Source organism: Canis lupus, chromosome 14 (genome assembly GCF_003254725.2).
Source record: "Canis lupus dingo isolate Sandy chromosome 14, ASM325472v2, whole genome shotgun sequence".
In the NCBI taxonomy this organism is placed as follows: Eukaryota; Metazoa; Chordata; class Mammalia; order Carnivora; family Canidae; genus Canis; species Canis lupus.
This window is the reverse complement of record NC_064256.1, coordinates 41,640,500-41,666,044: the sequence shown is the minus strand read 5'-3', so window position 1 is coordinate 41,666,044 and position 25,545 is coordinate 41,640,500. Positions and strand designations below refer to the sequence as shown.

The following is a 25,545-nucleotide window of genomic DNA, read 5'->3' as shown; positions in this document are numbered from 1 at the left end:
AATAATTATAACCTGTACTCCCTTTGGAAGCGTTCTCTCTCTTTGCCAGTAAGAAGAGAGGGTTAGGACATTTCTGAGTCAAGTGGTGGCATATAATCCAGCGAAAATCAATTGGCAGGGAAATTTGGTTTGGAACTATGTGTAAAAATCCACCTAAAGTTTGTCTGGGAGGTCTCCCTAGAGGGATACAGACCCCGAACCAAACAAGATGATTCAGAAATAACTCAGCTGGGGGAGTAGCATCTGATGCTCAGACCCAGAACACATGAATAACTTAATTTTGTTTTTTTCTTAAGTACCTTCACAGTTCATTTTTTATTTTCCTTAAAAAAAAAAATTTTTTTTTTAAAGTAAATGGTATTACTCTGGTCTCCAAAACAGATGCCAGTTTGAACTTTACTCTGCCAGCAAGTATTTGGTTTGGCTCTGCAGGGCTTGAGTTGAAAAAATATTTGCCGATTCCAAAAAGATTTAACGAGCTTTGCTGAAGATGCCGGTGCCATCTGGCATGTCACAGGGACTGTGGCACAGCAAAGAGAACTCTCTTAACCACAGATTTTATTTGCCCAAGGTAGCCAACACTGGGAATTCAGGCGCTTCCTTGAATCAAGGAGCTGAAAGACACATGAGTAAAATTTCCAAGAGAAAGTGACCAAAGCAGACATCAAAAAAACTTGCTGCCATTGAAATTGAAGTCACTGGCGTTTGGTGGCTAATTTTCAGAGCTGTCAAGAACATCCTCATACCAAGCCATTAGACACGGTCCCCAATGCTGTCTGTCAGGAAACCAAATAAATCTCCGACTTGTGGCAAAGCTACCCTTATCCAATATCAGATACTAACAGTGTATTTTGTTGCCATCTGATACCTTATACTAATTGTCAGAATTTAACTACATGAAAACCGAGCAGTCTACTTCAAGTATCTCTACTAAATACAGCCAGCAACTTTACTTTGTATGGCAGAGATGGACATGCATTGCTTTTATTAATATTTAACAGAATATAATGTATAAATCTCTCAATATGACTGGAAAGACTGAGCTTACTGCACATAAATCTTCTACGTTACGAGTCGGTGAAGGTTGTCACCTGAAATCACGTATTTCAGTAAGAGGCGCAGTTACCCTGCATGAAAACAAGGCTGTGATCCTTTGAATTAACGTCACATCTGACAACTATAACAAAACATGAAAAATATTTCTGTGCTAGTGTGTGCTTCAGAATCACGTGTCTGTTCTCACGGATATGGGGGACAGGAAGCGTGGCACTGAAATTGTGACCACCTTGAAGAAGAGGAACTCTGGATGGTTTTTGTTAATTTTACCTTAGGGGGAAATGAACTCCTACTTGTGTGTATCCCACCGCAACTCCTATGGATCTCCCCAAACTTCTAAACATCCCTTTCATGAAGGGTGATCCAATGCTTGTTACATGGTCATCTGATGCCAAGGTTCAATAGCAAACACCCTCAAAAAGAGGGCCAAGTTCTGTACTGCCTTTCCACAGAAAAGACCTATTCACCAAAAATGATGACGACGGAGCCATCTACCTGCCTTAACTGAAATTTGGAAATCAGAGTAGAAATCCAAAGAAAAAGTCACGAAATAACAAAAGGATGATTATAATTGTTAGTTACCATTTTGGCTTCTGAATGCATTGGCTGGACCTGGGGAGAAGCACAGGGGTTGCTGAGATTTGGACCTTGCATTCCCAAGAGGCTGGAGTTCACTGACATTTGTCTCTCCATCTAAGAGAAAGAAAAGCAAGAGTCAGAGTCTCAGAAAAGCAGTCTAGGTCACAGACAAAGCTGCATTTCTCTTTCAAGTGGGTCATTTAGAATTTCTTTGAATAACTCTGGAGAAAGACTATGGTTTGAGGAAGGGCAAGTAAGACACTTCTGAGCCTTGAACTCTAGGACATCAAATAATTAATCTAAAGCTGTGCCTGCTATAGGAGATGCCCCATGCCAACGAGAATCGTGTTGTCATGGTACATTTACAAACACGAGTATGGAATATTTCCACTTCTGCAAACACTCCAACTGCCACTAGTCATGCTTCTTTTTATAAATGTAAAGAGTAATGTATGCACAGAAAAATGCTGGGAGGATATATACCAAATGGTTATCTCAGGTTATCCATGGCTTTTTTTTTTCCCTCCCTCAGTTTTATACAACAATATGAATCATTTTACCAATAAGGAAAACATTAAATTAATTTAAAAAAGGAATGCTCTTGAATATGCTGGGTCTCCTTGCCATTGTAACTTATAAACACAATCACGATGTCCAAGAGATATTTGAGCTGCTGCCCTTGGCACATCTCCTCTTCCCTATTAACCTCATCAGGACACCATACAGCAGCAGATTTTGGCCTCATGGCAGGGCCAGGCCTTTGAGTGGGTGAAGAGAGCAGGTGAGGGTACCGTGCGGCACATGATGGACATTGTCCTGCTGGCCTGCCACCGCATGTAGAATTAACATTGTTCAAATACCTGCACGAGTTCTGGCATTCTTGTCTCCAGGGTGTCCCTGTTAATAAGTAAATACAGTAAAACCTCTCTTTTAGCCAGGGGAGGGTAGATCTGATTGATACTGTCTATTCAGTAGAAATTTAGCCTGTTTCAAAGAACAAAAATAAAGTGAGTATACTTAATACTAAATTGCACAGAAGACTCGCCTCAAGAGGAAAAAAATAGATTCTTCGGTGCAAAAGTTGTTCCCCTTGCCAAAGGAAGGAAGGGAGAAGAGTGTTAGCCTGGGCAGTCTGGGGAAACACAGAGGTTTTTGTCACTGGAGCTCTTCCAAGAGTGCAGGCCAGGAACCTCCCTGGCAAGAATTGAGAGTGAAAGCTCAGGTAAATGCCCCGTTAGGGTCCCCACTGCTGTCGGGTTCCATCCCTGCTGGGTCCGTCCCAAGTGCGGGGCTGCAATTATGACATTAATGTGTGGGTGAGCAGAGATGCTCACTAAATGACACGAGTGATGGGTGGACAGTCCCTGTCTCAGCAAATCCCCCTCAGCTGTACCTTAGCCTGAAAGAGCACATCAGTTATTGGGCAGTGTATGTTGGTGTGACACTGCTTCACAAGGGGCTATTTGATGAAGAATTTTCTATACATTCCAAAGCAAGCCAGCAAAAACTTCTGGAGCCTTATCAATTCAGTAAAATAAAACCTTCCCTCTCCTAGACCCCCTGAGTCTCCACATAGCCTAGGTTTTTTATTTTGTATGATTATTTTGGAAATTCAGGTAAAATGTGCGTCATAAAATTTACCATTGTAGCTATGTTTAAGCGAACAGTTCAGTGCTATGCAGTACACTCATGTACTCTAATTGTTAAGTCTTGACAGCTGCTCCTCAAAACACTTAGAGCTTATAACTCCCACTTCCAGAGGCAGCGAGATGGAAGAGTCAGAAAGGCCTTTGACTGTTTATCCCAACTGGTCACCTGCTCCTAGAGAGAAATCAGGCCCAAACGAGCTTTTGCTTTCAGTTTCCTGAAAGAAGGTCACTGAGAAGTACAAATGCTTATCTGGAAGTTTCACGTTGCTCTCCATCATGTACTACAAAGGGCGAGCAGCTTACTTGCTCTCCTCGAGATCCAGAATCAGCCATGCTTCCCACTTTGTGGAAGAGTTACAGTCTGTGACTACTCCTACTCCATGACTCACAAATTCACCAGAATGTTGAAAACAGGCTGATTTCTCTATTTTAAAAAAATCGCATTTTTCCATCTTAGTGATTATAAGGGGTTAGCAAGAGCCTCTGCAAGACAACTATATGGTGCTTATACTGACAAGGTCCTGCTGCATGAGTGTGTTTTGGGGAGGTTCCTGGAATCAAGGAGTCAGAAGATGGGAGTGGCTTTGCTGAATACGAAGCAACATTTAGCACTGCAGGTAAAACATCCAGGTAAAGAAAAAAAAAAAAAAAAACATCCAGGTAAAGGATTCACTTTTTCTTGAGCATTTCCTTTCCCTCTGAAACAAGTCAGAGAAAGGGAGCTAAAATCTCAACAGTTCACTGGGCTTTTGTAATTACAATGAGTGCTTGTATTCCCAAATTATGCCAACATTTGACTGAGGATAGGAAATCATAGCACCGTGAGATCCTGTCTTGTTGTTCATCACATCCCCAGTGTCCAGGACAGTACTTGGCTCATAGCAGGTGCTCAGCAAAAGCTTGTGGAATGAATAAACACATCATTTTGCTGCAGACCTGGGACCTTGTGAAATGTCAGCATGCACTACAAATCAGCTAAGAATATTCCCTCTATAAAAATAAGATTATATTTTACATACTATTTTGTAACTGCATTTTTACCTTGATAATGTATGGTGGTAATATGACAGGAGTATGTGTTTTTATTTTAATTAATAACAACTTAAATTTATTTATTTTTTTATTTATCTATTTATTTTTAAAGATTTTATTTGTTTATTCATGAGAGACACAGAGAAAGGCAGAGACACAGGCAGAGAGAGAAGCAGGCTCCATGGCCCGACATGGGACTTGATCCCCAGATCGGGATCACACCCTGAGCCAAAGGCAGATGCTCAACCACTGAGCCACCCAGGATTCCCATATTTTTTTTAAAAAAGAATATTACCTCCACTTATAGACAGATCTTTTATGTCAAGAGCATCATGGTTTCTCAAGGCAGGAACTCTATGAGAAGATTGGGCTTAAAAATGCCAAAATCTTATCACAGGAGCAGGGAACTCAATAACAATGGGGAGAAGGCCTAGATTTCTGGGACCAGGGGCTCTTAGGGTATCTCTTTTTTAGATATTTTATAATAGTCTTCATTAGTTACATTCCTGTCACTCTAAACCAAGGTTTCTCAAGCTCAGTGCTGTTGACATCTGGGGCCCAAATAATTAGTTTTTTGTGGGGGCTGTCCTGTGCATTGTAAAATATTTAACAGGATCCCTGATCTCTACCCACAGATGTCAGTAGCACTCTTCCCTCAATTGTGACAATCAACAGTATTTCCAGATGGTGCCCAACATCCCCTGGGGGAGAAAATAGCCCCAAGTTGAGACTCAGTGCTCTAGACTAACGCTGTTGTCATGGCGGCTGTAACTATCAGTGGCATGGGTTTGGGAACTCCTGTGGGGATGGCCTCCCAGACTTGCTGTCTACATTGGCTCTTGATCATGTACCTCATCCTTTACTTCTATTGTGAAGCATCAATAGGAGGTCAAGTTGTACAATGAGATGATATGGTGGAAACCAGTGCCAGATACTTATTCTCTGGGTCCTCTCAGCCCATGTCCCACCTTTGTCCCTGGAAATGGTACAATCAAATGGAAAAAAAAAAAAAAAAAAAAAGAAGAAGGTCACCAAAGTGCTATTTTTCTGGATAGTGGAGAAAATTTATGAAAGGAAAGTAATTTTGGACAAGAGTGATTCATAGTGTAAAGGAAGACAGCTTATGGTGGGAGTTTTCATGCAACTGGCTGGGTTGAATAATACCTGGGATAGTGACATTGGGGGTGCTGTTGTACCTCATCTAAAGATGTTTCAAGTGAGCCATGCAGGTAAAATGTGTCAACTCTTTGGTTCCTTCTGGCCTGATTTTGCAAAGACTGTTTCTAGCTGGGACAATCCAATATTTATAGTAGGCAGGAACTTTTTTTTGAACTTGGGCTTCCAAGCCCTTGTCCACACCTGCCTCCATTCAGATAAATCAGCAAACTGCTCAAGCTTCAAAAATCTGAGCTGCTCAGTGTGAGCAGAATTGGGGATCGTCACAGCTGTGTGGCATTAGACAGCTTCCTTCAACTTCTTACTCTTCAGCTTTTCATCTGTAAAATGAGCATGGCAATAATTACTGTGATCCCATTCCCACAGGACCCCAATGAGAGCAACATGAAGTGACAAATGTAGATAATTCCTCAAAATGCAAAAATGTTCCAGTCAGGCCTTGTTGATACTGTTGTGGGAGAGTTTTCATTGCATTGTCCTCTCACATCTAGGGCTTTGGGGAACTCCTGTGGCCCTAGGAACAATGACACCAGCCATGCTCCACGAAGCACAAGGCCAGGGAGGATGAAGCAGCACAGGGAGGGAATCCTGTATTAGGAGAGCAAGGTTTGTTCTGGAACACTCTGGATGTCCCTTCTAGGCTAATGTGTTGTTTTCAGAAGGGGGTCATATCATATAATGATTAGAGTGTAGACTCTTGAGTCATACCACCTGGATTTAAATCCTTCCACTTCATCACCTAATAACTGAGACCTTAGCCAAGCTACTCAGCATCCTGTGCCTCAGGTTCCTCATCTGTAAAATGGGGTTAATAACAGTGCTTCCCTCACAGGTCTGTTGTGACAGTGAAAGCAGAGAATGTACGTATCATGCAGTGGTTGACAGAGTGGACTCTGGGGTCCGAACTCCTGGGTTCAGAACTCAGCTATGCTGCTTCTCAGCCAAGAAAGCCACGTGCTATACCTTCCTCATGCAAACAATGGTGGTAGAAATAGTACGTGCCTGACAGGATGGTTTCATGTGTTGCTGAAGTGCTTACAGAAGGACCAGCACATGGTAAGTATGCAGTAAAGGTTGTGAGCATGATGACTTGAACATGATATGCAGGAATACATATTAGTGGGTATTGTGCACCGTCTTTATTACTTTTATTCTTCTGTTACTGAGTCCTGCCTGGCAAGACCACTCCCCAGTAAGTTAAGGACACTCTGTACATAGCTATACAGACTGTGGGCTAGTCCTAAAACACTATATCCTTGAACAAATTCTACTCCCTGAGTATGGCAAGCTCACTTGTCACCAGCAGGAGGATGGGGCCAGGCCTCGCTAAGGAAGAACTGAAGGGCAGGAAAGCCAGTGAGATGCCTAGCGACAGACAACCAGGCACTCTCAGCAGACCAGTACACAGCTCAACTCCTCATCCAGAAGAAGCCACTTTCTTTCCAGCTTAGATCTCAGCTTTTTCTTTACTGCTTTCAAAAGAGCAAGGCTCAGTGGAAGTGAGAAGCACTTACTGGCATCAGGACTGCAGAAGATCCCGGCATCGTAGGGTTGGGCAGGGTCCCAGGCATGGAGGCTGGCATGGGCTGTCTCTGTCTGTTGTGGAGATGTAGCAGAGAAGATAGAGAGCCTGGGACAGGCCTGGCAACACACAGAAAAAAGCAAACATTATTCCCGATGCCTTGGGGCAGGGGATTCATGGCCTGTTTCCCCGTGTCCAGAACCAGAGGGAACAACACCATTACATGAGCAACAGATCAGATCCTCTGATGGGAACCACATAATTGAGGATATTAGGGAAATAATAACAAATAAAACACAAGCCTGGCTTCCTCTGCTGCTTCCTAGTTAATACATCAAATTCCACTTCATTTCCTGACCTCTGTTATCTAACTCATATTCAATAGTCAACAAGTCAGTAAATCTCCTACAACCCCTGCCTCTTAGGGAAGGGGCTTGGGGGTGAAATCCTTTACTCAGGATTCTCTGCCCTTTGGAGGATCTTAGACCCTGAGATCTGAGTATGTTTTTTTTTTTTTTTTTATCCACACTGTCCTATGCCTCTGCCTGGAAGCCCTCCTGGCTTTATTCTGAATACACTTCTCACTGTCTAGATTTGTATAGCCAACTCAATTCATGAATTCCCGATAGAAATCTGTTTTGACTTTTTCATAGTTCTCCACTGTGGGTAGGAAAAAAAAAAAAAAAAAAAAAGGCAAAACAAAACAAAGCCAGGACATAGACCAAAGCAGCAGGAATGAGGTTCATGCCACTGCAGCCAGCCCTTCTCAGGCAAGTCCAGAGCCCAGCCCCCAATTACCAATTCCTCATTTTATAATAACTAGAGGTGTTAGGCTGTTTGACAGAAACTGATTTTGGCCTGACCTGTAGAACTTGGGTAAGCATTCCTCAGGGGAGTACATAGTTTGAGCTTTAGCTTCAATTTGCCAGAGGGGGGAAAAATTTAGGACTTTAAATTGATTTAATGAGCCAGGGAATGTGTGGCTGAGGGAAAAAGGAAATTATTTGTGTTTATGAAAAATGGCAAATAAGTGACCTCCTCAGCTAAATTCTCAATCTCCTGATGCTTTTGCTCTAGGGAGCCGTATAAATGTCAAACCACTAAATTAAAGATCTAACAAATAAAACAAAACAAATAAATAAACAAACACCCCCGGGGACCTCTGAGTCTTCCATGTTAAACCACCTTGTCTTGAATGCCATAAAAGAAGTGACTCCTTCCAGAATTAATGCATTTTCCTTAAACAAACAAACAAAACAAAACAAACAAACAAAAACCCCCCCCACAATTCCCTCATGCTAAGTGCTGGGTAATGGTTGCAGACAGAGATGTGCTACATGGGCCAATGCCTTCCTATGCTTCAGGGAAGGACAGTCCCATCCAAAGTAGCACGAGAAGCCTCTTCTTTGGAGCTCACGGGCCTTTCGTGGCTGATTTAGTGAGAAGCGGGAGACTGAAACAGGGAGATCAGTGCCAACGTGCTCTTCTTTTGCATTGTTGTTGAAATCCCAAAGATTAGGTTTCCTATTGTTTTTTCCTAACAGCTCCTTTGGGTAGAGCTAGCTGTCACAGGCTCATGCATCTTGGAAGGATGAATCATCAATTAGTCAATACTTAGATGTTTAGGAAAACATATAAATGAAAATACAAAATAATATAAAACCTTTACACAGACTCTGTGCAGATGTACACAAATGACACCCCGCTTTATTGATAGAATGTGTGTGTGTGTGAATCGTTACATGAACAGGCCAAGGTAAGCAGCCTGTAACAATAAAATGAGTGTTTTCAGAAAAGCAAATGAGTGTTATGGGTATTTCTTGACATGTGCCCTGGGGACCTCCAGAGTATAGATTAACAATAGGATTAGTAGGGTCTTCAAAGAAAAGGTCCTTCACTTTTTAGAGTTGTAGGAAACTGCTAGTTCCAATTGCTGCAAAGTTCTATAGTATGTTGTACCTTCACTGGGTCTTAAAGCCTACCTCATTCAGAGGCAGACAGCTCTAGTCAGATAGGTACAAATGTGGCTCTGTCAACAGACAAGGACAGGAATCTGAACTGCCCTGTTTTACAATGAAAAAGATTCACTGAGCCCATCTCTACAGAGAGTTGTTAATCACCTAGCCATCTCCTCGTCTATCCAGAGAGATGTACAAACATACATCTTATCCATGCATATAATATACATACATCTAAACACACATACATACAACCCTCTACCGTGTATGTCTTTTTCCCAGTTACCAGGAGGAATGCTTTGGGTAAAGATAGGGACCAGCAAAAAAAAGGACAACAGAAAACGTTTATAATGATGATTGGTCATATCATCCTCGTAAATAAACAAAGGGCAGCATATTATCATCATTTACATTTTGTTTCCAACAGGACATTTTAGGATAATCTTGGTGATCAGTTTCTATTGATGAATCATTTTTAAAAAAGAAATCAATTAAACAATGCTTATGTGAATGAAGATGCAAAAGTAATTAAATTTAAAATGAGTTTTCATTCTTCACACAACTACAGTAAACTCCCAGTTGGATAGAGTAGCTGGGGAATGGTATGCTTCATTTAATCAATGTTCTTATTAGGTCAGTTACTTCAACACCATGCATAGATGTACAAGATTTTTAAATATCAAGCATTCCTTCTTTAATTAAGAAAGCTTTTCAAGGTACTGGGTTCCCTTGGAATTATAATAATTGCCTAATGACAGCAATCAAACCAATTAGCAATATATACTTGAAAGAGAAATGGCTATTTGAGAACTCTGCATCTTTGGATTTTGAATAATTCTGAATTATTGTTTAACACAAATTCTGTATTTTATTCATTTATTTACTTTTTAGAGAGAAAGAAAGCACATGCACACATACACATGCAGGCAGGTGGGAGGGGCAGAGGGAGACGGAGAGAATTAAGCAGGCCCCACATACACCTGACATGGGGCTTTATCTCATGACCTGAGCCAAAATCAAGAGTCAGATGCTTAACCGACTGAGCCACCCAGGCACCTCTACACAGATTCTTTTTTTTTTTTTAATTTTTATTTATTTATGATAGTCATACAGAGAGAGAGAGAGAGAGAGGCAGAGACATAGAGGGAGAAGCAGGCTCCATGCACCAGGAGCCCGACGTGGGATTTGATCCCAGGTCTCCAGGATCGCGCCCTGGGCCAAAGGCAGGCGCTAAACCGCTGTGCCACCCAGGGATCCCTACATAGATTCTATAAATAAATTTCCCAATCCGTGTTGGGAATAAAAATGAGGAGTTTTCTATGCTTGCTTGGGCTTTTAAAACTACAAAAACTGAAAGAAAAAAGAAAATCTACTCCTACCTATCACTGGGTATACAAAGGGCTAGCTAGATTGAAGTAATTATGTAGCTTGGCCCAATAAATAATCATTTGTCCAGCATATTCTGATCCCTGAAGCAAGAGGGGTATCGGAATAATTACATTAATTATCTAATTCCCTTTGTGTATATAGAAATAATTATTAACACATTGCGCTCGCTCAAAACTTTTTATATTGCACTTATACAGTTTCATATTTTTCAAAATATTTTCACTTTCACGTGACTTGAAACAATGCCATGTGGTTGGTAGGTCAGATTACCCCCATTTTACTTGGAGTAAGCTGAACTCAGAAACATTTAAATGTGCCCAAGGTCATATGGGTCATGAAAAGAAGCAGGGCTCATATTCAACTTGCAACACAGGGCTTCCCCCCATCACACCTTGATGGCTCCCATAACTAAGTTATTATTGATTTTTTTATACTAAAATAAATTCACAGTCTATTTCCTTTGATATTCACACTGCTCCCCTGGACTTTGCAATGAAGTAGTAAAATTTGGCAGTATTGCTAACACGAGAAGTCACTCATCCATGTGAAATTATGTTTTCTTCCTTTAAAAAAAAAACAAAAACAAAAAACTTCCCAAACAACACTCTGAAAATCAGAGGGCAAATCGCAGCAAAGTTGTGAAAACAAAGACCCAACAGTCTTTCTCCAGTGCAGGCTTGTTGCCATGAGCTAATAACTCCAGACTTTGAGCAAGCCGAGCCTCCTTTTTAATAACCATATGCCTCTAGGTAAAGTATTTCTACTAAAAATTATTGAGGCATGGAACAAGGTAAGATGTGTGAGCTCATGTTGGATTGTTCAATTACTAAACTGAGTCCTGTAGCATTAAGAGTTTTCCAACTTGACAGATTATTCCTCTTTATACACTTGTATAAACATACTGCTTACGGCTGAAATCTATGTAAGCTTTTCTTTCAATTAAAATGTCAAGGATGACAGACTGTGTTTTCAGTGTCCTTAACAGAATGAAAGGTACCACAGCAAGCGATTTCATGTCCTCATTTTTACCCCCAAAGGATGTTTTCCAGTCTAGGGGTGTCTGAAAAGCAAGCGCTATGTCTGCTGATCTTTACCCGTGGATAAGCCCAACTATCTTTAAGGAGCTAGGGGCCAGTGCTTTTGTTTGGAAGGTCTCACAAGGGTCACTGCAGACTGCTCCCCTTTCCCAGGTCTTCAAAAGACCCATGGCACCCTGGGATTGCCTATTTAACTCAGGACAGACAAATCCGCCAGGTATGTGGTTAGGCAAAGAGAAGAAGCAAGCAGTGAAAAAAAATTAGGTCAAAGAATCGGAAGATCAATGTTAGCATCAAAATCCAACCATAGACATCTAAGAAATTGTGTGCAGGTAATAAATAACAACAAAAGGATTTGGAAGGACTTTGTGTGAGAAGAATAATATGAAAAGCTTCAAAGCAATAAAATGGAAAGAAGAGTGGGCAGGGAGCAGAAGATCCAGATGCCACTGCCATTAGAGTTTCTGACTCGGGGGAGAGACTTTCTTCACTTTGGGGCTCTCCATTTCGTCATCTGTTTAATGAATGGATCAGACTATAGGCCATCTGGAAATGCCCTGGAGCTCTAAAATTCAGATTCTAGAACTTGCAAATGAGATGCTCTTAATCTCATGAGACTCTATGTTCTATTATGGTTAGGGTATTCTTCATGGCTCACTGATGAATCCACAGTGCTTCACCCAGCACCTGCACCATAGTAGCTGGTCAGTGTCTGTACTGAATGGAACAGAGTCAGTATGGTACTTAGTTCTTAATGTCAAAAATACATTTGAATTATGAATAAACTGCAAATAGAAAATGTCTCTAAAAAGAAAGAGAAGGACCTCAAGGACTTAATACATCCCAGGGGGTCCACACCTTTTCCTCATTTACATGTAACATAATTTCATACACAGGCTAGAGAAAGAGTATTACTCACTACATTGTATTTACTTATAAAAAGAAATGTGCTTTTCTTTTTTCCACCTTCTTAAATGCAGTATTGTGGCCTAACGTGGCAAACAAGTTTCTGTCTAGGATGGGGAAGCTGAAGAACTAAAGAGGGGAATACAAACTCTTAAATCTTAAGAGAAGGCCATTTGTAATAAGAAATGCTTATTTTATCATTCTTCTCCTAAGTGGAATTTAAAAATTCTTATTTTTGTAAAGAAAGCAAATTGCAGGATAACCAAGTAGAATGTGAAATGGAAAGATGACATAGTTAATTTCTTCCATGGGTAATAATTACATTGTAAAATGAATGGGGTAGTGAAGAATGTAGGCTCAGAAGATGATCTGCCTAGGTTGGAATCTCAGCTCTGTCACTCACTAGCTGTGTGACCTTGGGCTAGTTACTTGGCCTCTCTGTGCCTCAGTTTTCTCAATTATAAGATGGGACAATAGAGATATTTATGCCATGGCCTTAAGTGAGTTACTACATATTAAATACAGTTGACCCTTAAACAATGCAGGTATTAGGAACCCCGACTCCCTGTGCAGTCAAAAGTCCTGTGTAACTTTGAGTCTCCCCCAAATTAACTACTATAGGCTACTGTTGACTGGGAGCCTTAGTGATAACATGAACTATATATATATATATATATATATATATATATATGTGTGTGTGTGTATATATATACATATACACATATATATATGCAATGTTCTTGTAGTAAAGTAAACTAGAGAAAAGAAGATGTTAAGAAAATCATAAGAAGAGATCTACACTTACAGTACCGTACTGTACTTATTGAAAAAAAAAAAAAACATATGGGACGCCTGGGTGGCTCAGTGGTTGAGCATCTGCCTTCAGCGTAGGGCATGATCCCGGGTCCTAAGATCGAGTCCTGCATCGGGCTCCCTGCAGGGATCCTGCTTCTCCCTCTGCCTATGTCTCTGCCTCTCTCTCTCTCTCTCTCTCTCTCTCTCAGTACCTCTCATGAATGAATAAATAAAATCTTAAAAAAAAAAACAAAACAGAAAAACATCCACAAATAAGTGGACCTGTGCAGTTCAAACCTGTGCTGTTCAAGGGTCAACTATATATTGAATATGCTCAATAAAATTAGCTGTTTTTGTTATTATTCTTCTGGAACACAGACCAAACAACAGATTAAGCACAACACTTCAATCAAGGAACTGGGGCTTAAGGCTGGGATCTTAAAGGTAATATCAGTCCTTAGCTTTAATTAAAGAACCACAGCATAACCAAATGCCTATGAAAATGTCCCATACTTCCTGCATACATAAGATATTTCTTTAAAGATCCATCAACTTTAGATTCCCAAACCCTTCTGCGGAGGCAAATGGACTCCTCTCGCCCGCAATTTTACAGAATTTCAAAATGATTCACACTATTTCTCAGAAAGGATCTTTGAAAATATTTCCTCAAAATGGAACCAAACTAGTTCCCCAGAGATCAGTTCTCAGTATCTTGTTTTTCCTGAAAACAATGACAAAAATCCAACAGAAGCAATAATTGGGAAAACAAGACAGTTATCTGGCCCATATTTTAAGAGACATCATATTACCCGTATCTTTTTTTTTTGAATGAGCTCATGCCTTGCACCAAGTCTCACTGCCAAGTTCCTAAAGTTGGGTGGCAAATACAATATTTCCCCTTTTAAGAAATGAGGAATTTGAGACAAAGGGGTAGAAATGTTTAGCCTTAGAAAAGGCACCAAAATATCAGCAGAATTCAATTAAAATATGTATTTTCCATGTCAATGCTTCCTTAAGCTCAAGGGAGGACCTCTGGTAAGATCTGGAAACTCCCTGCATGAAAGGTATCCCTCACTCCTCCACTCCAATCCCCTCCACCTTTCCTTTGATGACACAATCATTTGGGTGTCTGGGAAGAAAATTTTGCTTATATATCTATATCCTCACCCCCCCATCCTTTCTAAAGAAGCTAGTATGACAGCCTAATGAAAAATAGTGAATTCTCTACCTCATCAGAGGTAACAGTAAGCTAGGCCCCTTGTGACAAACTTGACATGGCTCCAAGGCCATCACACTCTGTGGCCCCTCACTGCCTCCCCAGCTTATGGCCCTGGGTTCCGCACCAAGCGCTATAGCTGACTTCCTTCCAGCTTCATGCAAGCACTACCTTCCTTGCTGCCATAGCCTTGAACTTGAACGTAAGTAATTCTCACCACCATCTCTGAGCAACCACTCCAGGATAGGACCTTCTCTGGAGTCCTCTCACCCTGCATTCTTCCCTTAGTAACATTTTATCACCATTTATTTGATCAATGAATAAATCAAAGATCAAATTAAGCATCTAATGCATTTCAGGCTCTGTACGCACTCATTTCTGAGTGGAAAACTACAGTTTGGCAAGTTAGGTCGTTTGCCTAACAATTCATTTACAAATTCAAAATTTGTGACAACATGATGAAAAACAAAATAGATGTGTTTCATGGTCTTTTGGTGTTTACCATCTCAGCTCTCCAGTTATAATTCTTCAATGATTTTGAGTGATTTTAAATGATGTCTCTATCCCTAACTAGACAATAAACTTCGTGAGAGATAACGTCCGCTCTGTTTTTACAGATGCAGATACTTCAGAAATGTTAAGAAAGCGCATGGTACCTAGTAGGTGTTAATAGATACTTCTTGAATTAATAAGAACATAGATATCAAGGATCTCTTCGACTAGCAAAACACATTGCAAGAACAGGGTTCAATAAATTATCGTTGCTAACTAATGAGAAGAACTTAATTGATTTACAAGTCATAAGTGAAACTCCAATTTACATTAACAGCCTAATAGAACCCATTTCTGTTCTTGAAAAGCATAAATGGTTACGCCCAAGGTAATCTGTACTTTTTAGCAGTGCCCCTTAGATTAAACTCAAGCTTTCTGATGACTCCTAGGCCCATTTGTTTTTGCGTCAATTAAATTAATTTCCATTTGAAATTATATTCTGGGCATTTCATAAGAAAAGGCCAAGAATAATTCAGGAACACTCATCTGTCTCCAATCTATATAATGTTTTAAAAATTGGATGCCTGCCCTGCAATAAGGCTGCAGTTTATAATGTTCAGAGCTCTGGGCTCAGAGGTACCAGTTACACCCACACCACGGTCAACTAAACATCTCGTTTCTGCTTTGCACTGACTTATCGATATTGACAAGAACACTTTTGTAATCATTATCACCAGGGGTGTCGGAAATTAAATTTACCACGCAAGATAAATCCAGGCCTCCTTTTTATCAATTTTGTACTACTGCCGCCTTTATTTTATAGATGTAGTATCTGATATCTTGGAAATGTAACTTCTTTTTCTTTAAATAAAAGCCTGACTGCGAGAGAGCCAATAGTAGTCATAAAATGTAATACAGCTCACAGAGCTGCATCCTGCTGGAGCCTGAGCTGGGTTTTATAGCAATATATGCTATATCTACTCAGGCAGAGGAGATGTTTACTAGTGCTTTCAAGTGTTTTAAACAGAGAGAGCAGGAATAGAAAGGGAGATGTAAATTTATGGCCATTCTGTGAAGACTATTAAATCAATCTCTTTTTTTTCTTCTTCTTTAATGACTGATTTCTGCACCATTAATCTGAATTAGTCATGCAGTCAGTCTGATTCATTTAAGTTAACCCAAAACACGGTTGGATTGGTTTCTGATATACTATTGTCACACACAAAAAAATCCGTTTTCAAAATCTGATATTTTTTCCTTGTAAAGAGCTAACGGCTCTTTTAAAAGACCCTTTATAAAAGACCCTAAATGCCTGAACAGTTTGGCTTTCGCCATGGGTCAGGCTCAAAGACATGACGAGATGGCTTTTCAATTAGCCAATAACTTCTCAGTTGCATCAATTATTCATAAAGTTACACTCAGAAAAGGCAAGTAAATGCAGATCAAAAGACATGAAATAAATGAAGATTTCGAATGCAGGCTCAAATAAATGATATACATCTGGCTGGCTGGGGAAAATTTTTTCTTTATAGAGACGTATCTCTAAGTAAAATTTCTTCCTGTTTCTGCGTTGCTAATAAGCTTCCTCCTTGCTTCATAAGGACAAATAAGGAGCCCTCTGATTATGAGCCTTGTCATTTACATGTGATTGCTGCTTGCATTCACTCACCATCAATGAATAATTCATGGAAACATTCACTAACACACTTGTCTGGATGTTCTGTAGAGGCAGAGCTGGCCGAGCTTACAAGCACCCACCTCCACCCCTAACTCTTAAGTCAGCAATTCTGTTTTGGTTTCTTCTGGGCTCACAGCTTGTCAGTTATCATATTTTAATGAGTAAGTTGTGGTGGACTCCACACCCTGTACAGTCGCCCCATACCTCTGATCCAAATACATAGCATCATTCTGCAGCTGAATGACAAAAACCTCCCAACCGCAAAAGACTTCAGCAGGAACAGAAGAGCTCTAGAAAAAGATCATCTGGACAATCTTTACTCATCCGGGAACTTTGCAAGCTCTCCCTACTAAGTCACCCCAAGAATGCCTTTACCTAACCTCTTCCTGAATCTCAAGGCAGGGTCTCTTAGACAGTTCTCAAGTACTTCCCCGGGGACACCAGGTTTCTAACCCTCTCCACCCCTCCACTTGCCAGGATTATTTCAGCTCCTTAGGAGGAGGCACTAGGAACTATTAGCTCCATAGCTATACTGGCAGGAGAGGGGATGTGTCAGTGATACAGGAGGAGGGGCTTAGGCCAGCTGTGACGCAGGGCAGGGATGCAGGCGGCTGAAAGCCTGATTGCTCAAGTTCTGTGCTTCTCCATAAAGTATCACAAGTGCTGAGCGGGTAACTCTTCCTCCAAGGAAACACAGGACAAGGCAAGAGGCATTGCTTCAAGGCCTAGCAAACTCCTCACTAGGTCACATCATGACAGCCAGCCGCACACTCTAGGCCATGGTTGTAATCAAATAACCAGAAACCTTAGGAGAGGGTGTGAGAGCCTTAAAGAGCCCTGTCAGACAGGGCTGGACAGGATGGGGGGGGGGGGGGGGAGAAGGGAGGGAGAGGGCACGGGGGAGGGCAGCGCTTGGAGAAGGCTCCCAAGACGCACGCAGAAACACTGAGAGGCCAGAAGGGAAGACCTAAATGGAAAAGTAAAAGGAACGAGCCCCAGAGATGACGAGAGCAGGGTTCAAGTTTCCAAATTACTATATTCAGAGAATGGTGGCCGGGTCCTCTCAAAGCCAACCAAAGCAGAATAATAACTGTCATAAAACAGCAGCACATGGGATTTACGTTAGAAGAAAGAGTATCTCCCAAGAACGAATAGTGTAAAACAATTAAATGGCTTACTGAAGTTTTGGAATTTCCTCTTATTAGGCTCTTAAAAACTAGATTCGTCCCCGTCTGGCATGGTTTCTAGGGAGGAGGACGAGGAACTGGCAGGCTTCTCATAGTCCTAAATTAGGTCTATTATTTTCACTTATTCCAGTCAGAGTGGCTGACAGAAATGATAGAGATAATGCTGGCTGCCATCATTAACCAGTAAATTGAATAAAGCAGCCTTGTGTGGCTGACAAGGCATAGGCTCTGGGCCGCCTGCTGGCCCTGTCACGGCCCACGAGTGTGTGATCTGTACAAGTCGTTTAACTTCTCCGTTTTCTCGTCGGCAGAAACAGGCCTATACTTCGTGCGTACGGTTTGAGGGTGCTTCAATGATCATATATGAGATAATATCATGTGTGCGCCTGGCCCTTGGGAGACGATCGATGTATATTCCACCCAAGAGATGATTAATCTATTTTAGAGAATAAAACTACGGCTAGTGTCATTTTAAAACAGAAAGTAAAATGATATTGAAAAAAATAATAATAATAAAAAAATAAAATGATATTGTTCTAAATTTCAGGGTGAAGTAGTTCGGGGAAAAAAGACCCAGAAACTTCCAGCCGCTCTGAGGGACCTGAGTGTCTTTTCCATCACTATGAGACCTGGCATCTGTGGTGTGTCATCTTCTCAGGAAAACCTGCTCTGATTTTTCCAGGCCAGGCTGATCCCTGCTCTGTGTTCTCACAGCAAATACCAGTCTCTCACTAGACTGGAGAGAGTATCACAAAACACAAAGCTTGGCACATAATACGAGCCTTGTAGAGATTTGTGGAACGACTTAATGAAGTTGCCTTATTGTACATGGTCATTCATTTCCCAGCAGCAGTACCCCAATGACACATTTTTGATAGGCTTCTTATTAAGGGTCATGATAACTTGAAATCCTATCTTGTAGGGACAGTCAACTTATCTTTGACCTGAGCAAGGGGATTGGGGGAGGGAAAGAGTTTCTAGGAAACTGGTATCCTCCTTGAGCAACCTTCCCTGAGCTACCTTTCAAGTTCTCCCACTTTGCAGCAGCACCTATCATGAGCTAAATTGATATTAATCTCGAACACTTAATAAAATAATAGCAATAAAGTTCATAATAATGATACCTGGCATTTACTTTGCACTTTGCATCCAAGGATCTCAAAGGGCTTTGCAATTTTCAAAGCTACTCATGGGCTGGAAACACAAGTAAAGAAGCCATTATGTATGGCTTCCCTGTGGACTGAACTGGTCTATCATTAGGTTCTGAGATTGAGACTGTGGCTACGCTATGCATGTAAACACACCCACTATCCACAAACACCCCCAGACATCTAGCTGCTAAGAGGCAAAAGTGATAAAAAGACATCTGGTTCCTAACACACTCTTATCTCTATCAGCCTGGTCAAGCCTCGGAACACAGATTTGTATTTTGATAGACTTGTTTTATTATGATACTTCTTTCAGCCCCTTCTTGGTGTGTTTATAGGTATAACTGGAAATTCCATGTCTGTTCTTTAAAGGCATAAAGTTTTAAAGGGCTTATTTTCCCTTTAGGTTCATTCTGAAGGAGATTTTGTTTAGGCTTAAACATACAGGGGTTTATACATAAAGCATCTCTTCTAAGGCACTTTTCCCTTCCTTGGTGGCCTTGCATTTGCCAAAAAGAGTGACTTGCTCAGTTTCCCATATTATTCCCCAGACAGCCCTATTCCTACTTCCAAACAAATGTGGTATTTGGGGTTTCAAGTTTAAAATGTAATTTGGTATCATTTCAGATGTCTTCCTACAGCTTAATAAACATCTTCCCCAGAGGGCCTTGGGATCTGATTTTAATTTGTGGTAGGGTTATGGTCACAGTAAATGTCAATTTTAGCTATCGACAATAAGCCCTACTAGAAATAGAAATTGTATCTGAATGACAGTATATTTATAGGACGTGTGCCACATTATGCTTGCTCCTAGTTCACTGCTCCCCCAGAAATCCCTTCACTGGTCTGTGACGAAAGTCTGCTTTCTCCTCTGGCCTCTGAATATCAGCCACTCACCGGAAGAGAATGTGTCAGTCTGAAGATCATAAAAAGATACAGTGAAGTAAAACCGAGCCCTTCATGGTATGGTTTTGGATCCTAATACCCCAGCGCACATGTTACTGCCGCAGCCACTGGTTTGCCTAGTAGCAAAGTAGGCCAGGAACCAGGAGTGCTGAAGGGTAGGAGAGGGGGTGTAGTTTCTTCTCACACAGGAACAATGATCCTTTTAATTAGCATAAAATAAAGGTTTCACTCTTTTGTGCACCAGTTAGTCACTTATTATTAAACAGGATAGCATTCTTTAGGAGACGTAGGTCAGGCCCTCGAATAAGCAGTTCTATCTGTACGGTGTGGTGCCATCAAGCCCATTGGCATTGGGAAAAAACTGGGCATTCTGAAAATGACAAAAGTCCTCCAAGTCTGACAGCTGCCAGGAAAACCATTTTCACTACTGAGTAGTAAATGCTACCTTGCCCTACCCCTGGAAGAGCTAGGATAATACTCCCCAAGTGCTTATGTTAAGCCCCATGGCTGATCCTGTCCCTGATGCCTTGGATGGTTACTTTTACAGGTCTGCTTGACTGGGCCATGGGATACACAGATGGCTGGTTAAACATTATGTCTAGGCACATCTGCGACGGTGTTTCTGGAAGAGATTAGCATTTGAATGGGTCAACTGAGGAAAGAAGATTGCCCTCCCCCCCCCCCCCCCCCCCGCACCATGGGTGAGTGGGTATCATCAGAAATGATGTGGGCATTGTCTGATCTATTGAGGTTCTCAATAGAATTTTTATAAAAAGGAGAAAGGTTGCATTCTCCCTCTCTCTCTCTATCTCTCTCTGACTCACCGAGCTGGGACATCAGCCTTCTTCTGCCCTGGACTTATACCATCAGTGCTCTTGTTTGGTTCTCAGGCTTGTGGTTTTGGCCTGAAATTTGTAGCACTGGCTTTCTTAGGATTTCAGCCAGCTGACAGCAGATAGTAGGACTTCTCAGCCTCCATAATTGGCATGAGCCAATTCTTTATGATAAATCATATATGATTATATATTATAATATAATAAATTATATATATTCAATATCATATGTAAATTCCATATCCTATTATATATATTATATCTGTATAATATAGATATCCCATATCCTATTCATTCTGAGAAATACAGTGCTCAACTTTAGGCCCTTTTCTCTAGAAAGTGTCCTATGTTTCTTTAAATATATTTGATGGTAGTGAATTAGTGGAATAGAGGCATTAACTTTGACATCCCTCACCATCTACTTCTAATCATTCACTAAATGCTATCTACTCCACCCCCAAAATAGATGTGGAATCAATCCACTTGGCTCCCTCCCCACTACTAAGATCCTAGTCCAAAACACTCTCTTCTCTCGCTTGGTTTTCCCAACAATTTCTACCTTCAGTTTCACTCCTCTCCAATCCAGTCTCTGCATTATAGCCAGAATGATCTCCATGAACCAATGATCTAATCATGACGTTTCCCTACTCAACATTTTTCCATGGCTTTCCTCAGCATTTGGGATTTAATAAAATCATCCTTTAAATGTTCTACCTCTTAATGTCCTATAGTACTACTTCTCAATCTGACTTGATGTGCTTCTCCCACCCTGGCATTCATTCATTCCCTAGGATGTGCAAGCTTTTTCCTGCTCCAGGGCCTTAGTACATCTAATTACCTGGAAAGGTTAGTCATCTGCTCTTCTGTTGACCAGCTCTTATTCATCCTTTGGGTCTCAGTTTAAATATCGCTTTCTTAAAAGTTTCTCTGACCCTCAAATTAGAGGTGCCTCTAATTTTGAGGGTCTCATAGCTCTGTGTGCTTTTTCTTCATGCAATGTCTAATAATATGTTTATAGGTATGATTATTATTTACTGTCAGTCTCTTTTTTTTTTTTAAGATTTATTTATTTGAGAGAGAGGGAGTCAGTGGGGAGAGGGGCAGGAGAGAGAGAGAAGCAGACTCCCAGCTGAGCATGGAGCCTAACACTGGGCTCTTGATCTCATGACCCTGAGATCATGACCTGAGCTGAAATCAAGAGTCAGACGCTTAACCAACAGAGCTTCTCAAGTGCCTCTGTTTAGTGTCAATCTTTATCATTTTGCTTCTACCTCCCTGATGGCAGGGACTGTGTATTTTTTGAGTATCAGAGGTAAAGTCATTCTGATTTCTTTAAGAATTGGGAAAATCTGTGCTTACTTCCTAGAATATCCTACCCCATAGGCATGGAGGAGAAATGAGAATACCATAATATAGCTGGAAAGAGTTCTAGAAGTTAAGAGGATTGATCTAACCTAAGTCAGTACCATGGTATTTATCTACATGCTATTAGTAATAGATCTTTCTACTTTCCTGAAGCTGGGGGGTATTTCTTTTGAAAAGCACAAAAGCAAAAACGCCAAATGGAAATGTCCATTCCAGGGCTTATAATTTTGCTTTAGGTCAATGTTGAAGCATTCAACTATTCTTATGACAGTTAAGTGTTTTCCATTTTTGCCAATGGTTTCAATTGTTGAGGCTCTCCAGAAGGGTCAAAACCCACAACTTTTATGTAAGGTTCCCAAGCATCGGATATATATGCCAAGAAAACCTCTTTAGTTAAAATAGGGCATGAAGAACTATAGTTATAAGTGCCTTGGACTGCTTTCCTTATAAGGCAAACGCTGGAAAAGATCTTCTATTTTTTTACTCAAAAACAAAGTAAACAAAATCAATGATTTCAAAGTCCAGTGTGGCTGAGAGAATTCATTTTCTTAATATGGTGTGGGCTCAGAGGTGATGAGGAGAGAGCGGACATACAGGAATGATGGTCTACTGCAGGCTTCTGGCAAACTTTTCGGCCTATTGGTTCACAGCCAGTGTTTTTCTTCATAAATGAATTCCACATCTTTATTAAGTTAAGTATTTCTTTTTTTATTATTATTTGAAACATACTTTAAATATTTTGTTTTATGACGTCCTGGAAATTGATACAATTCCTTCCAGATCAAGGAAAATGGAAAAATCAATTACTTTTTTTCTTTTACACTGACAGTGATTACACAAAAATTATGCCCCAATTTATCCATTACTATGAATATCATTTGACGTCATGTGTGAACAACATAAGACAGCCAGAATTAAAGGTGTCTTTCCCATTAGATGAACCAATTATTTTCACAGGAAAGCCCTAATGGTTACTAAATAGAAATACACCCCCTAGTGTGAGTTGATTTGTAGACTATCTAGTAAGAATTATAGATTTTAAATTACAATTGATCTTGTATAAGAAAAATCCTTGCAAGAACAAATCAAAAGACATCAAAAGCCTGAACTGAGGGTCTGACGTCAGATCCTTTACACAAACAAGTTACAGTTTGCAATCCAGAAACTGAATCTTATTAAAATGAATTTTATCTGACATGGATGGAATTTCAAAGTTGGCCCATTTACAGATGAGTTAATTAGCTTTATCCAAAAATGGAGGAATTTTTAGGGTCCTTTAATTCAGGAGAATTGTTGGTTCAGGGCACTGGAGAAAAAAAAAATGAAGCCCAGCCCTTAGCAGAAACTAGAGTTGCCTTCCCCGCTCTTCAAAACCAAGTTCTCAAAACCTCCTAATGGGTTTCACTGTTTTCTTTCCCGTGCTTATCATAATCAGGGAACCACACATTTGCATCCCTAATGGACCCTTTTCAAAAGTGTGTTGACATTTCAGTAGGTTTTGAATAGCTCTTAATGCTTCTCTCAATTTGGTCAGGTGCCCACAGATCGCCTTATATGGGTCTCAACGTATAGACTGTCTGCTTTACTCATGGGTTGTTGTGTGTGTGTTTTTTTTAAAGCCCTGGGAACCTATCTTAATTATACTCTTAAAAAAGTGAAAACTCAGAAGTCAGATGACTCAGAAAATGAGCATCTAGCTGGATATCCACACACAGGGCAGCATCTTAACTACATCTGTGAACTCAGACACAAGTCAAAAGTATCATCCCTTGTGTGGTAAATTCACTTTTTTGAGCTTCTATTTTTGTCAAAAGGAAATAGATATAAATAAGACCATCGAGATAAACATAGGTTAGGGGAGAAAGTTGAAATCAGGCAAGGAGCTCATCTGAGCAAAAACTACACTGCACTTTACTCCTTGCATTTTCTAAGAACTGAGAACCCAGAGGGCTTGCAGGGAGGCAATTTCAGTCCCACCTACCTTCTGTGGCTTCAATTTAAAAAAAAAAATTGTGATCCAACAGAAACACAACTAAAATTATTTTTTTTAAGTTTATTTTTTTAAACATTTACTCAGCTCCTGCTATGTTTCAGGAATGAGGGCCGGGAGTGAATAAAAGATCATCCCTGCCCTTGAGAAATTCATCATCTATTAAGAGAAAACAGACAAGGCATGGAAGTCAGGGCAGGGTGTAATGGGAGACCCCCCCCCCTCCCCATGATATCTAATACCATGGGGGCTCTGGGGGAGGGGTCCTGGAAGAGGAAACGCAAGAACTAGTTGAGGAAAGATGAGATGTTAACCTTGCACTGCATGTGCACACATGTGTGTATGTGTGTGTGTGAGAGAGAGAAAGAGAGAGTGAGGGAGAGAGAGGAGAGAGGATGGATATTGGTGGTAGAGGCTCTGGGCTGAGTTAACCATCTGTGCAAGACAGATTATTAAAGTACATCAACAAAAGCCTGAAAAGATAGTGAATAATTATTGTTGCTTATAGATAGCTTAACACGAAAGGAAAATAATCTCTTTGGAAGGTAACAATCCCTACCTAGAAATACACGCCATCTGATGTGCATTCACTCAGCCTGATCCCCTTGTAGGGGCCAAACCGGGAACTATATAGATTTAGAATTTTTTAAATTGATTTTCCAGTATTTTCTGTAGGTGGCTGAGTTACAAACTATGAGAACCATTTGCTAGGCTATACTGCACAATTTGATCCTTTCTGATTTAGGGATGAGGGGAATAAAGGGAGAAAGAGATTTGGGGTAAGTGGGAGGGAGGTGCTGGGAGCTCTGGGCAGGGGCTCAGCATTTTTCAGAATCAAAGGAACCCTTCTTTGGCCCTATTATCCTATATTAAATTGCTTTGGAAAAGGTAAAAATGCAGCTAGAATTTGGCCCCAGTTTTTCTGATTCTGAAACCTTTTCCAAGACAGAAAGTTGGTATCACTTGAGTTTTCTCTCCCAGATTTCTAGTTTCCATTTCTTACTTGGAGCTCAATAAACATAGATGGGCACGAGATAGAGGGTGGGCCTATATTTTAACCCATCACTTTTACATAGCATTTTCATTGGAGGTGGCAAAAGTAGTTTTTTTGTGTTTCCTGTGACTTTTACTCTCCTTTGTGAGTATTCCTTTTGCAACAAATTAATTTTGGTTCCTAGGGAGGAAGGTCCTACCTGGAAGCACTGTGTCAGAGGCTACACTAACCAAATAATAGAGCTCTCCATTACTTCTAGCACAGAGTTAAAACATATAGATTCAAAGATAGGGTTTATTTGTTTTGTTTTGTTTTTGGTCTGCATGACTTGAAACCATTTGAAAAGTACATTGTTCTCCCTTCGTTTCTAAATCGATATTGGCAGTCACTGAATGCACCCTTTCTTTCAAAGTTAAGAAAGAAAGGAAGAAAGGATGGAAGGAAGCAAGCAAGCAAGCAAGCAAGCAAACCTTGGTGATCCTGGCTTAACTCTGAAGAGGAAACAAGGGCAGGAGACAAGGTAGCTTCAGAGAGTGGGTGGCCTGGCCCACGGCTTCCCATCCCAACTCTTTCTCTTACTTGCTCTGCAGCTCACTCAAAACCCACTCCTTCTGTGCTTTTGCATATGAAAAATGAG

General features: G+C 40.7%; 1 protein-coding gene across 11 annotated transcripts in view; it reads right to left on the bottom strand.

Annotated features, from left to right (window-relative positions):
• Positions 1 to 25,545, bottom strand: part of CREB5 (cAMP responsive element binding protein 5) — a 494,465-nt gene that overhangs the window by 94,776 nt on the left and 374,144 nt on the right. For all 11 annotated transcript variants that reach the window (XM_025464478.3, XM_049093753.1, XM_025464480.3 and 8 more), the window contains 2 exons: positions 7,007 to 7,133; positions 1,639 to 1,749 (listed from right to left, as the gene is read on the bottom strand). In XM_025464478.3, coding sequence (XP_025320263.1) covers positions 1,639 to 1,749; positions 7,007 to 7,133 — 238 coding nt within the window. The remainder of the gene's footprint in view (positions 1 to 1,638; positions 1,750 to 7,006; positions 7,134 to 25,545) is intronic.